The sequence below is a fragment of the Lichtheimia ornata genome, assembly GCF_029851405.1.
Source record: "Lichtheimia ornata isolate CBS 291.66 chromosome Unknown scaffold00033, whole genome shotgun sequence".
Taxonomy (NCBI): domain Eukaryota; kingdom Fungi; phylum Mucoromycota; class Mucoromycetes; order Mucorales; family Lichtheimiaceae; genus Lichtheimia; species Lichtheimia ornata.
The window spans coordinates 261,665-276,160 of record NW_026695353.1 but is presented as its reverse complement, the minus strand read 5'-3'; the positions used below and the strand labels follow the sequence as shown (position 1 = coordinate 276,160).

General features: G+C 44.1%; 4 protein-coding genes across 4 annotated transcripts; 2 read left to right on the top strand and 2 right to left on the bottom strand.

Moving 5' to 3' along the window:
• Positions 1 to 814: 814 nt before the first annotated feature.
• Positions 815 to 4,233, top strand: O0I10_007090 (uncharacterized protein; the record flags this gene model as incomplete). The annotated part of the gene is made up of 12 exons (XM_058487110.1): positions 815 to 885; positions 948 to 1,024; positions 1,081 to 1,235; positions 1,302 to 1,346; positions 1,453 to 2,263; positions 2,417 to 2,479; positions 2,543 to 2,578; positions 2,631 to 3,577; positions 3,643 to 3,717; positions 3,782 to 3,928; positions 3,983 to 4,121; positions 4,175 to 4,233. 12 exons carry the CDS (start codon positions 815 to 817, stop codon positions 4,231 to 4,233), a joined length of 2,625 nt encoding a protein of 874 aa, XP_058342187.1.
• A 143-nt stretch (positions 4,234 to 4,376) lies between these two features.
• On the bottom strand, positions 4,377 to 6,119 carry O0I10_007089 (uncharacterized protein; the record flags this gene model as incomplete). Its single annotated transcript, XM_058487109.1, has 6 exons — positions 4,377 to 5,107; positions 5,175 to 5,242; positions 5,310 to 5,446; positions 5,541 to 5,629; positions 5,699 to 5,954; positions 6,027 to 6,119. 6 exons carry the CDS (start codon positions 6,117 to 6,119, stop codon positions 4,377 to 4,379), a joined length of 1,374 nt encoding a protein of 457 aa, XP_058342186.1.
• A 453-nt stretch (positions 6,120 to 6,572) lies between these two features.
• Positions 6,573 to 7,534, top strand: O0I10_007088 (uncharacterized protein; the record flags this gene model as incomplete). The annotated part of the gene is made up of 5 exons (XM_058487108.1): positions 6,573 to 6,621; positions 6,681 to 6,835; positions 6,887 to 7,247; positions 7,306 to 7,400; positions 7,460 to 7,534. 5 exons carry the CDS (start codon positions 6,573 to 6,575, stop codon positions 7,532 to 7,534), a joined length of 735 nt encoding a protein of 244 aa, XP_058342185.1.
• A 148-nt stretch (positions 7,535 to 7,682) lies between these two features.
• O0I10_007087 (ATP-dependent chaperone ClpB) lies at positions 7,683 to 10,490 on the bottom strand (the record flags this gene model as incomplete). The annotated part of the gene is made up of 3 exons (XM_058487107.1): positions 7,683 to 8,399; positions 8,464 to 9,450; positions 9,510 to 10,490. The coding sequence occupies 3 exons, from the start codon at positions 10,488 to 10,490 to the stop codon at positions 7,683 to 7,685; spliced, it is 2,685 nt and encodes an 894-aa protein (XP_058342184.1).
• Between the last annotated feature and the right edge of the window lie 4,006 nt (positions 10,491 to 14,496).

Here is a 14,496-nt window from a genome sequence, read left to right as displayed (position 1 = left end):
ATTTCCTTATTCAGCTTCAGGGTCCTTCCATGGCTGGCCGCGCCCTTGGACCTCTTACTACTAGTACTACTCTCTACGTACGCCCCACCTATGCCTCATATGTTATGTCGATCGAACCCGTCAAAACTGCAATAGATCGCTTGTTCCACCATTTCCTGGTTTGATGGATCCAACCAATTCCCAAAACCAAGATACAAGGCCGCTTTATTACTTACCATTTTGCATCATCAATCCCTTGCTGCTGGGCAATCCCATTTGCTGGTTTGGAATCAAAGGTAAATGTTATGTACGAATCCAATCGCTCGCTTTCATCTATCATCACCATTGGATTAACGAGCATGATGTAATTATTTTGGTTCTCATACATACTGTAAATCCTGCATAGATCTGGTACCATTATTGACACCACAAATGCCAGCCAAAGGACAATGCATATCGCTGAGGATCACCAAAGTCGGCGTATCTCTCTATCACTCTCTCTCTCTATCACATACACCTGTGTTTGTGTTTATTCTTGTTGGGTGCCTCTTGTGCAGATGATTGGGGACCGTGGACCAATATCAAAGTAAGCGATACACACAATCTTCCCTCTCGCTCTCACTCTTTGATTATATCAACGTCTCCGCTCTATTAATACATCATTAACATCTACAGCATGATAAGGGCGTTCCAAAGTACCTTTCCAGCTTTAAATGGTGTCCCCGATTCATGAAGGTATATATTACAGCCGCTCTTCGTTGTTTCAAACACCCACATTTACATTTACTTCTTTCTTTTATCAAACAGCTACTTGCTCGTATCTATTTATCTCAACATGCTCTTTGGTCAGTATATGATACTGCCCATTTTGCTCTTCCTTTGTTATGGAACAACGCTTGTGAACTCGTAAGTGGCTATGGATCATGGTTGTTCTCTACATACAATGCTAACCTTCTTTTATGTTTTAGTTTCCCCGCCTTTTTTGGATTTGGTTCATCCACACAATTTGATCAAGCTCAACCTACACCTGAAGCTCTTACTCAAGGTAAAACCATGATCAAAGTTATCCATATACTTTAACGTGATGCTAACATTACATAGACAATGAAGCTTCTATTACCGATAGCATGCTTATCAACTACTGCATGAGCAATCGAGAGCATGAAACCTGTAAAGGAATGTTCGATATGGTGCATACGTACTTTGCCGAAAAGCTTTCGGATGATGAACAACTCCGTATGGTGACCGATGATAAGGTATGTGGATTGATCTATTCTTTGGTGAACATTGAAGAGTGACTCAAGATGATGTATTCTACATAGGCTTTAATGGAAAAACGTTCAGATGGCTCGTTCGCACATGTGCAGGTAAGCTTCGAGAAATAGGGGGGGAGATGTGTTGCCATGGAGCAAATGCCTCTTTGTGCTTCACATAGTAGAATTGGAATTTCAACTAATGGAATGTTCATTATAGCGTGAGCAAGTGCTTTATGATGGAGTTGCATATTGCCCCTGCAGCCCAGGTTCTACAGATAGCGCCACATCACCCAACGATCAAGCCACACCCTGTACTGCAGCCGCCACGATCACTGTTGAAAACACGGCTACGGTGACAAATGCTGCAACAGGTGATTGCCAGGCAACGGTGACGCTTAAGGAAAATTGTGATGCAACAGCAACCAATGGTCAAGGCGTGGATACTTCCAGCAATGGTGCCAATGCTAATTGCCCAACGGCTATTGCCACAGTAACCAGTATTCTTACCGATTCGGATATCGTATGCAGTGGATCTGCCACAGCAGGACAAGGTGGATCACAAGCGACCGTTACTGTGAGTGAATGCCAAGCAACCGTTACCAGCAACCAATGTGATCAAACAACCACCAGCACAGTATTGCAAACGAATACAGTGGAAGAATGCCATGCTACAACAACCAACACGGTGTTACAAACGAATACAGTACAAGAATGCCATTCTACAGTGACCAACACGGTGGTGGAAACGAATACGGTGGGAGAATGTCATCCTACAACATCCAACACTGTACCAGGATCCTCCTCTGTTAGCCAAGCTACAAGCAGCACATCGCCCACCACTACATGTCCTACATGTATCTCTTCAGCAACCACCACTGCACCAGGATCCTCCACCACGGCATGTCCTACATGTCTCCCTTCTTCAGCTTCTACAACCACGCCTTGCACATCTTGCATCTTGTCCTCCTTGACCTCATCACCACCCGTTAATGTACAAACATCAACTCCACCAACATCTTCCAAAACAGGTAACTTCATCATACAGCATGATAAGGAATAGGTGACTGATTATGCAAATTCATTTAGGATCAACAAGAACTCCTGCAACCCCCACAAAATCGAGTATGTTATTACATCTTACATTCAATTCTCAAAATTTGGTCTGACATTTACTCTTATAGCTCAAACAACGAAGGTGTTGCCATCAACAACCACTCTTCCTTCATCCACTCCTCCTATCACAGGTAAATCTCATCTTTGCCTTATGTGACATTGGATCATCATAAACTTATTGATATCGCCCATAGGCACACCAACAACCACAACCCCTGGAGGAAGCACAGGTACAAATATTAGCATTTGCTACAAGACCAATTACTTACCAAACAAACATAGCACCAACATCGTCTATTGGAGGATCAACCACACCAACGCCTAGCCAAACAACCACCAGCGTAGTTTTACTTCCCACGTATTCGGTATCTTCTGATTTGACACCAACAACGAACACACCTACAACCACGGGTCCCTTGACTACCAGCAACGTGTTTGGAAGCAGCAGCAGCAGCCCTAATACCATCACGAGTGCACCTTCTACAACACCCAGCGGCTCCAATACCATCACATCTCCAACAGGATCATCATCAGCACCAACAACCATCATTCTCACTTTCCCATCTGGTACTTTAACCATCACGGATACCACGGTGGATATCTTTGGATCAACTGATATTGGATGGGGTGCTTCGGTTGGTGGTGATTGGAAGGTTAACTTTGGTCACGAGATTTTGAGTGTTCCCAGCAGCTCACCATCGGCATCATTACCCACAACAACAACAACGGGTGTAACAAGTAGACCAACAACACCAACCACTGTGCCAGGAACAGCAACGACAACTACTCCTGGTGGCGGTGTAACAACTCGACCTACAACAGCAACCCATGCAACAGCTACAACAACAGCTCCACGCATTACCACGCCCACAACCACAGAGCATGTTGCTACCACTCCTCAGACTACCACCACTACTACACCTGAACATCATGGAACAACTACTACAGGTGCCACCCAATCAACAGGTACTCCTACTACTACCACACCCACTGGCAATGAGCATACAACAACAACAACCACCACACCCGATACATTGACCACAACAACAATGACACCTACTACAACCGCACCTGATACATTGACCACCACCACTACACCTGAAGAGCATCACACCAAGCCTCATAATGAGCATCATACCAAACCTCACAAGGATAATCATGGAAAGAAGCATCATCACAAGCATCACAAGCAGCACAAACCCACCACGACGGATGTTATTTCGCCTCCCGTAAGTGACACCACCATCATTGTTCCCATATCCAATTTATGTTAACATGTGCTCTCTTTATCCAGCTACCCACTCATTGTTATCAACAACCAGGAGGTGGACCTGTGCATTGTGTTACTTTGACGGATGAAATGCCACCTGTAAGCCTTCTTTACTTTTCTCCTCTTTTCCTCATTTGTACTTACCCTTGATGCCTTTATGTAGCTCCCAACGACGCATTGCTATCAACAACCAGGAGGTGGCCCCACCCATTGTGTTACCATTACAGGTCCCCCACCACCCGAATTGACTGAAGCGGTCAAAGAGACACCAACCCCTGATGAGGATTGCGAAACCGATGACTTAGGCCATGTAAGCTTTTACATGTATAAATGATGATGGTGATATCTAACATGATGTTCTTAGCTTGTGTACCCACATGAAATGGAGGAGCACAAGGATCATTGGAAGGATAAAGATCACTGGAAAAAGTACAAGCACTGGCATCACAAGGATCATGAAGGAGACAAGGAGTGGGATGATGACGACGATGAAGATGATGATGGTAAGTCAAAGACATCCCGTGTAAAGTACTCATTTATCTAATGGATGAAATAGACGACGATGATGAAGACTGGGACGAAGATGATGAAGATTGCGACGAGGACGACGATTAGAAGAGACGATAAGCTATTTTGTACCATCTAACATTATTCGCTACATTTTCCATGTATCATCATTTATTAGCAATTTGCCTTTCTGTTTTTGTTTTTTCATTTAATTCAAGCTACTTGTTTTTGTAATTACAATGCTGTTACATTCAATTCATAAAGTTCTCGTAATTTTCCATGACATTGCTCATTGCTGTAAAGTCGAGGATCTCTGCTTGTTGTTGGGAAGTCTTGACAGCTTCATCAATCTTGGATTCCGGTTGATATAAGCAAGAATACTCGGGCTTGTGTTCAGGCATCATGCCAGGGTTGAAGCTGTAATTGTAGGTTTGTTCATGAAGTTCCCATCGACCACGACGTCTCAAAGGATGCTCCTGCTCCAATTCATTGGGATCGGCAAAGGTCTTTAGGTCAATGGTGGCAGGATCACTAAGCGGAGTATCTTGACCCACGACCACTTCGACATAAATGGTGTAACTACGCATATCATTGACGATGGCACGCATCCATCCACGAATAGGTTGAGTGGCATTCACTGCTAAGGGTTCTCGGAAAAGGAAACGCACTTGTTGCCAATGTGTACGTTCAGCGGCAGGACCCGTCGACATTTCCACAGTCGTATTGGGGATACCATTGCCATTATTGTTGCTGTTGCTGCTGCTGCTGTTGTTGTTGTCATAAGGTGGAGGTGCAAAGATCAAATCAAACCATCCTGCAATACCATGCATCAACCCAGTGTATCCTGCCAACCAAGTAAAGGGCATTGTCATGTCATGCAATTGTTCCAGGGTCACCGTTGAGAAATCGACTGGATGAGAATCCAAAATGGTGGGTGTGCTGATAAGGTTACGAGGATCAAAGTGACCCACAACAGGCATGCCTAAACGTGTAGATTCGTTCGTGTCAGCGTGTGTGTATATATATAAAAGAGACACATTCCCATTTACCAAACATTTCATCCCTCGCATCTTTGTACAATGAAGTAAAGTTGATGCCGTAAAATGACGTTTGTTCCCTATACAAAATGAAAAAGGTATGAGAGATGTAAAGAAATATAACCTTGACCATTGTCCAATACAAACCAGAAGCGAGCCTTCGCCATCGTTTCACTCCAGAGCGTGGCATCAGTGAAGGGGGCCAAATAAATGTTGCCTTTGGAGGGGAAAAGCGCACCACCTGGTTTCAAATAGTGATCTCTTGCATAAATGTAACTTTCCAACTGGGAGAGGAAACGCAAGTGGTGTACATGGGGTCAATTATGCCATTGCCAGCGCGCCTTGAGTATAGTAGAGGGAGAGGTTTTGATTGCCTACCATGCGTTCATGAAACAATAGCACACCAATTGGCTCGGAAATGATAGTGTCGACCTTGGGAATAGGTAAATCCTTGTCTTCAATCTTGGCTATAGATATGATATAAACACCATCAGTACTACTCTCCTTCAAGTCCCCAAATCATAGCCATGTTATACCATTCACAACGGTGATCTTGCCACGTAGAAAGCTATTGGTGTTTTCATGCTCGACTAGCTTTTTCATCTTGTTGGCCATGTTGGATGCCTCCACAGCATACACTTGAGACGCGCCAGCTTGCACCGCAAAGTAGGAAAGAATACCCGATCCAGCACCCACATCGAGAACAGCCTTGTTCTGGAAACAGCCAGGTCCATTCATGAGAATGGCAGAGCGATAAGTCGAGGTGCGTACGGTATCTTGCAACATGTTTTGCTAAACCCCCATCACTTGGGATCAGTCACTGCTTGCCCAAACGCGTGGATCAATCGAGTGCTATAATAATACCTGATGCTGAAGCATGGCATAGTACCCAAAGTATTGCGGATCGCGATGCTCGACACCGGGCTTGTTTTCTTCTTTATCTTCTTTGCCGGACATGATAGATAGGTAGAGAGAGGGAGAGAGAGTAAAGAGGTAATAAAAAGCAAAGCAGAAAGTAGAAATGATGTTTTCGGAGTACTCTTTTTTTTGGCGTGCTGTCAGGTATGCATGCTTACCCTCTTCTTCACCTGTGCCATGCACAAGATCATCAACCATCTATGAATGATTAATGGACAATGAAAGTAACGATACAATGAATGCACCTATTCCTATGGGATGCCCCTTGTTTGCTTCATTTTTGATATCAAGATACCCGCTAATATCGCTATAAGAGTAGTAGAACGGTGCAACGTCGTGTGCTTCGTGTAAAGGTAATGTACTCAAAGGGCATGATAAAGCTACATACAGTCACTAACATTTATTGATAGCATGGTTGTTAGGATTATGCATGAAGCTACACTGAAATTGGGCACGTGTCTGGAGAGCAACCGCTTCCACCTCTTTTTATCCATGACCAATTTCGCATTACTTGAAACCATCCTCTATACCCCCACACAAGGTCAACTCGCTTTTATCTTTCTATATTTATTCAAGGCTAACTCTCTCTATATACAACAGGATTCTACCTCCTTGATTTACACATTCGTCGTCTTTTGCGTTCAGCTGCTGAATTCCACCGTCGCAACCCATCGCTCTTCACCACGATTCCTTCGCCTGATGCCATTCGAGAGTTTTTGCAAGAGAATGTTCCCAATGACGATACGTTCAAGCGTGTAAGAGCCACTAGCCTTTTCTACGCGATGGCATGTTGACGTATTATGTAGGTACGTCTGCTATTAGACGAGAAGCTCCATGTCGAATACACTGTACTTGATCCATCCGCTGCACGAGCGCCCGATACATTGGTGGATGTTATTGCTCAAGAGCCAACCTTGAAGGTGGTGCTCGATTCACAACCATTGGCCTGTTCAACCACAGATCCTTTCCTCAGGAACAAGACAACGCAACGAGATGCATACAATGAAGCCCGTCAGCGTGCTGGATGTGGTACCGAGAAGGGTCCTTTTGATGTCATTTTGTGGAACAAGGATCGTCAGGTGACCGAATCAAGTATTGCCAATATAGCCATCCAATCATTGGGAGAAAATGGTCAACACGTATGGAGAACACCATCGGTCGAGTGTGGTAAGTATAAATAAGATTGCTATCAAAGTGAGATTGATTATTGATCACTATTCTATAGGGCTATTGCCAGGCGTCTTTCGAGAAGCACTCTTAGCAAGTGGGGAAGTGGTTGAGGATATCATTACAGTGGATGAGCTTATGCAGGCACAAAAGGTTAGTAGTCATTGTATGTTACATGACAAGGATTATAGCTGATTCAATCGACGTAATAGGACGGCCAACCCATCGTGTGCTTTAATTCGGTTCGCAAACTTTATCGCGTACAAGTGATGGATGCCAGCGAATAGCAAGTGGGTTATGGGGATAATTATATAGACAATGAACTTTCTTGTTAATAATGCTAGTAATAGATTTCCAAATCAATCATGTACACAATAATGTCTATTTACAAAGGAGTGCTCTGTACAATGGGTGGTTTTTACTACTACATCCTATTTATGCTTCATCCATGTCTTCATCCTCTTCATCCATGGGTTCTTCAACGACATAATCAGATTGGCTCTCATGATTGCGAAGGACTTCAATGGTATCATGGCTTGTCACATCCACCTTGGCTGTTTCACCTGGACGAATACCACCATCGATAATGAGTCTTGCCAGAGGATTGAGCAACTTTTGTTGGATCACACGATTGAGTGGACGAGCGCCAAATACGGGTTCATAGCCATGCACGCCAAGCCATTCCTTTGCAGGTTTGGAAACATCGAGAGTGATTTTGCGATCAGACAAACGATCTTGGACTTCTTGCAAGCGGACATCCACGATATCAGTAATGTTGGTTTGTGAGAGCCTGTCAAAGATGACAATTTCGTCGATACGATTGGTGAACTCAGGGCTAAAGTGCTGGCGAACGATTTGTTGAATTTGCTCCTTGAGAACGATACCAGCATCCGATTCAGGTGCAGCATTTCCTTGAGAAGCGAGCAAGTGAGCGCCAAGGTTGGATGTCATGACAATGATGGTGTTGCGGAAATCAATGCGTCGGCCTTTGGAATCATGAATGAAGCCTTCATCGAGTACTTGCAACAAGACATTGGCTACATCCTTGTGGGCTTTTTCCAATTCATCCAACAAGACCACCGAATAAGGCTTGCGACGTACGGCATCAAATAATCCACCTTCTTCATATCCAACGTAACCAGCAGGTGCGCCCTATTGAATGACAAAGGTAAGTAACACGATCCATAAATCACTGCATGATTGATTCAAAACTTACCAAAAGCTTCGATACACTATGTTGCTCCATCAATTCGCTCATATCAATACGAATCAAGGCACGCTCATCATCGAACAAGAATTCTGCCACGGTCTTGCACAAGAGTGTTTTACCAACACCGGTGGGGCCAAGGAAAAGGAAGCTGGCGAGAGGCTTGTTGGGATCTTGAAGACCAGCTTTGGAGAGACGAATGGCATTGGATACAGCACGAATAGCAGCATCTTGACCCACCACTTTACGCTTGAGCTCGGTCTCCATATTCAACAACTTTTCACGTTCCGTTCTTGCCAAGTTATGCACAGGGATACCAGTCCAACGAGAAACGACTTCCATGATTTGTTCGGGACGCACCAATTCACTAAGGCCTGTGCTTTGATCATTTGCAGCCATCTCTTGCAACTTGCGTTGTTTCTCTTCCATCAAGACCTTGATACGTTGTTCGACATCAGGGATGGCATAGTATTCAATATCAGCTGCAGTAGCAAGATCATAGCGGTTACGAGCTTCCATCGCCTTGCCTCTCAACTCATCCAGCTTTTGCTTGAGATCTCGAATTTCATCCAAACGACCCTTGTCCATTTCATACTTGAGCTTAAGAGGCTTGAGTTGTTCTTGTACTTGAGCCATTTGTTGTCGCACTTGCTCCAAACGTTCTTGGGACTCCTTGTTGTTCTTTTCCTTGCTGAGGGCCATAGCTTCAATCTCAAGTTGGAAATGTCGACGTTCAAGTACATCAATTTCTTCAGGCTTTGAATCAAGCTGAACACGGGTATTGGCAGCAGCTTCATCAATAAGATCAATGGCCTTATCAGGTAGGAAACGAGTGGTGATGTAACGATCCGAAAGCTGAGCAGCTGACACCAAAGCGGCATCCATAATCTTGACACCATGATAGTTCTCGTATTTCTCCTTCAAGCCACGAAGAATGGAAACAGTAGCTGCAACGGATGGTTCACCAACATCGACTTTTTGGAAACGACGTTCAAACTATATATAATGGTAAGTATCATGAAATAGTGTATAGCAGCGATTATTGTAATACTTACAGCTGGATCCTTTTCGATTACTCGGTATTCAGTCAAAGTGGTAGCACCAATGCATCGTAATTCACCACGTGCCAACATGGGTTTGAGCAAATTGGCAGCATCCATGGATCCTTCACCTTTGCCAGCACCAAGCACCGTATGGATTTCATCAATAAAGAGAATGACACCATCTTGGGATTCCTTGACTTCTTTGAGTACTGCCTTGAGTCTTTCTTCGAATTCACCACGATACTTGGCACCAGCAATCAATGCACCCATATCAAGAGCAAAGAGCTTGCATTGAAGGGTTTGAGGAACATCACGCTCAACGATACGACGTGCAAGGCCTTCCACAATAGCAGTCTTGCCGACACCAGGTTCACCGATCAAAACAGGGTTGTTCTTTGTACGACGAGCAAGGACACGAATGACACGTCGAATCTCGTCATCACGTCCAATCACAGGGTCCAATTTACCGCTTTGTGCCATTTGCGTTAAATCAACAGCGTACTTGGAAAGGGCTTCATAGACTTCTTCAGCGTTCTTGCTATCCACACGACGATTGCCACGAATCTGGGATACAGCATTCTCGAGTGCTTTCTTGGTGACACCAGCATCTTTCATGGGTTGGAATGATTGATCTTCATCGGCGAGTGCAAGAATGATATGATCGATCGAGATAAAGGAATCCTTTTGCTGCTTCATATGCTGTTGGGCGTTGCGTAAGAGTTTGGCGGTGCCTGAGCCGATACTGATTTCAGCGGGTGGTGGATCTTGAGTGGGTAAATGGACCATTTGGCTCTTGTATGCTCGTTCAACGGTGGATGGTTCAGCGCCCGCCTTCTCGATAACCGACTTGAAGAGAGATTGGCCATCGGTTTCGTCAAAGAGAGCACACGCGATATGTGCAGGATAGATTTGAATATGTCCAAATTCACGAGCAAGACTTTGGGCAATGCCCAATGCTTTCTCAACTCGTTCCGTAAACTCTAGACCAGACATGCTTGAATAAAAAAGTGTAAAGAGAAAAAAAAGTAGGGTTTGAAATTTTGCATGAAAATGGGGGTTGATGTTGCTTTATATCCCAGGGTGTACTTGCCTATTCCGAAGGATCGGGAAAGCTCCGGAAAAATTTCAAACCCAGGCGATCCACAACGTTCTCCCATTTTCTCCAACATGCTCGATTACATCACCTGATTTGTAGTACGCGTTACTATGCTCATTGTCTATCCTGTGAACCCTCATTATGGTATACTCAAAGCAATAGCAATCGGTTGTATGGTCATTGTGTACATACATGGGGAACGGGGTCATGGTGATTCTACTACTATCATCACTTTGCGTTCTTGATGTTTCAAGATCATGCAAGAAGGCATCTGTACCACCATTAGCACCTGCCAATGAACACGTTCCTATCCTTCAACGATGATAAACTAGGATGGTGCATCTTCATGCGATGATAATAAACGGCTTTGGACTCTACAAGCGAAAAAGCAAATGATGCATGACATGTAGACAACATTACCTTTCCCTCCCTGTTCTTGTTTCCTTCCATTCACAATGTGTACCGCTTTCAATACCAGCACACTTACTTCCGCGTCAACAACAATACACCTTCAATTTCAAGATGATGGAATGATAAAAATCATTACCCTTACTACTATCATTGCTACCACAGCCTACCATCAGCCCAACAGCATCAAAATGATACTCTCTCACACCACCAACACCACTTGTACCAATTTTCCCAGTAACTTTATCATCAACGAGTTCAATATTACAGCCTGCAAGATCAACGTCCACTGCAGCCATCAAAAAGGAGCAGGTCAATGTGTGTTTATGTCAACCTTCTACAAAGAAAAAACGAAAACCTTTGTCGGTAGTTTAACCCAGAGGATGGCATGATCAGGTCGTGTAGTAGCAGCTGTCGAACCCCCGGCATTTATCGTCAAGCACAAAATTCATAGAATGAATCAATAGGCGAGCAACATTTTATATGGCAACGAACCCTGAAGACAAACAACAGCATTACAGCTTCATTCTTTCACACAACGTAGTTTCGAATGCACGAATCACTTTATTCTTACCCATATCATGGTTAAATTGATACGGCTATCATAGGCGGACCTTACTATAGGAGAAAAATATAGATCATGCACCCTCTACCAATAGCGTTGAGCCTTCAACCCAGCAATCCAGAGGTGGTGGTCCTTCTGCAACTTTTCCATCATTCCCATCATTTAACTTTCTTGATTCGAGGTAACCTGGTAGTAAAGGCAATGGCTGTTGTTGGATCATCATTATCATGTAAATGGCACACACCCTTTTGCTATACGTGAGGATCATTTCTTTTATTTACGTGTACCTATTGTCTATCGTGAGGGTGATGATGACGATGGGTGGATGATGTGTGTGGGGGGTCATTGAGTGGCCTCAGTGTAATAGCAGTAGGGGGATTTAAACTTGGGGGACAGCAGCTCCACGACTTGAGACAACGCTTCTCTTCTTTTTCTCCCACCTTTCCTTATCCCATTCACGACATCCCAATCGAGGTAATGTATTATAAAAAAGTACTCTTGTTGGCTGTGAGGTATTAATGTAGTTCTGAACATGCATTGTCAGGGAGTTAGCTGAAGATGAGCGTGGTGGGTGGTTGGTGGTTGCCATGGCGATATTGTTGCTTCCTTTTGCTCGTTGCTATTCCCACTCTACGCTTGGTGTCAACAGGTACATTCAGAGTCCAATATTGCAGCCGACTTGGTTCCATTGACGCGTCAGCTTGTATAGAGGGCAAGTTTGGTTTCAAGACGTTGGCTGGTTTGGCGTTTTGTTTCGGCTCAACTATACTACACCATGGTTTTCGGTTTCCAGTAACCAACAACAACGGGTCTTTGTGTATATGGAAAAGGCAAGTACAATGAAGCAAACAATGAAAAGGGTGTTTATTGTGTGTGTGCTAATAATGAATTGAAATAGGGTTCTTTGGTCAGGCAATGTAACTTGGGGACATCATCATCTCTTTGGGTTACAAGTCCCAACCTGCATCAAGTGGCCGTTGCGTCGCTCTGCACTAGCCGAGTGTGCTGGAAAAGCTTTTTGGAACGCGTCCAGGACTCTATAGGCCTGCGTTTGAGTTGATGGGTCGATGACGATGGGTTGTTGGAAGAGCATGGTTACCGTGTTGAGGTAAAAGGGGATTTGTAACAGCTTGTGAATGTGTTTAACCAACACGCTCTTCTCGTGATAGGCTCGTTCTTTCCCTTGAGGATTTCTTTTCATGAGGCAGGAAATGATTGGAAGGATTGGGGATCATTCTTTCTTTGGTGAGGATGAATGAGAACAACTATGAGCCTGGACTTTACGTAAGTGATGTCCTTCCTTGCCATGGATCGAACTGGCCTTGCGTGATTCGTGTAGTGCTTTCTCAAGAACAAGGGATCGCCCGATGCTGCTCGTATGGCGGTGATTTGGTTTGTGAATTCCTTCTGATTTGCTTTCTTCCTTGGAGAGGATCGCCTAACGGTATACCAAATCGTCATCATTCCGGTACCAGATGGTCTAACTTGCCCGCTTTCTTATTTGTAGAGACGACGATTACGATGATTACCACATTCACAACAATGACGATTACGATGATCACCCCATCTACAACAATGACAATGATGACGACAACGAGATTCAAAAGGAAGCCTGCAAGATCCCATTCTTTTCAACTTGTGTATTTTTGGACGTTGGTGTGACGGATGAGATTGACGACTGGTGACGAGTACGAGTAGGAATGATGACGGAGGACGACTACGACGATGGTGGTGGCAATGTACAGTACATAGCAAGATAGCTAGATGAAATAAAGCATTGTTTATTTATTACACGCTTGTTGGAGGTTGCTAGCTTGTGGATTACATACTATTGCTTCGAAGATGGAATAATAAAGGTGGTCCGGTTATCGGTCATGCAAAAAGTTCATGGCTTTTGTGATACAATAAGGAGGAGTGGGAAGTGGGATGAGCTTGAGAAGAGAAAAAGTGAAGAGATTCCTCCATTGAGTTTCAGGGTTGTGACTCATTCAGTATGTATATGTATCTTTTTACATATACAAATCGGTTATGCAGCTCGACTTTCTTCTACATGCAAATGTGATGCATACCTTGACACACCTTCATTATTGGATGCTGTTTACTTACGTACCTTCACAAAAGGCAATCATCATCATCACCCATTTGTGTAGCAACCTGTCAAGGACGTGTCTGTGTAACCACCACGTGCGGTTTCACTCAGCTCTTCATCTTTCCGTTAATGCAGCCGACACCATCCACTAGGAAAAAGCAACTCCATCACGCTTACAGCATAGTGAAAACATAAAGACGCCTGTATCTCCGAACTTTACAATGAAACGTGGGGTTTTTATTAGAGCAATGGGCTCGGCTTGGCCAACAGCACCTTGTGTGAAAGTTTCGCGTTCAATGTCGCAAACAGCCCAAAAAAATATTTTTTGGTCGTCGTCGTCGAAGAGGTCGACCCCCCAGATCCAGTTTGGCTGGTAGCGACATTGCGAAATCTGGGATTGGCAAGCTTGATCGTGAAACTTTCACCCAAGGTGTTGTTGGCCAAGCCGAGCACATTGCTCTAATAAAAACCCCACATTTCATTGTAAAGTTTTTAGAGATACAGGCGTCTTTATGTTTGTAAGCTTGATGCTATATGAAGAGTGGTCTTTGTTTATTGTCAAGTAGGTGGACCTTTTGGCAGAGCAAAAGATGCAGAGGGTCGTGTTGTGTAACACAGCTACGTTTGCATGAATGAAAGGGTCAATGTATAATTACTTTATGGATCGTCTAGGAACAGGCATGTGTTGCTAGCTAACGACCACTTTTATCCAATCATCATTGTTGCGAGATCCACTGCATGGGAACGATGCCCCTGCTCCAGACATTCATTTCCATGATTAAATTAGGTTGATCCGAGCTGATTTGGCTGAGCTGCGGTCAAAGAGAGATTACATCACTCT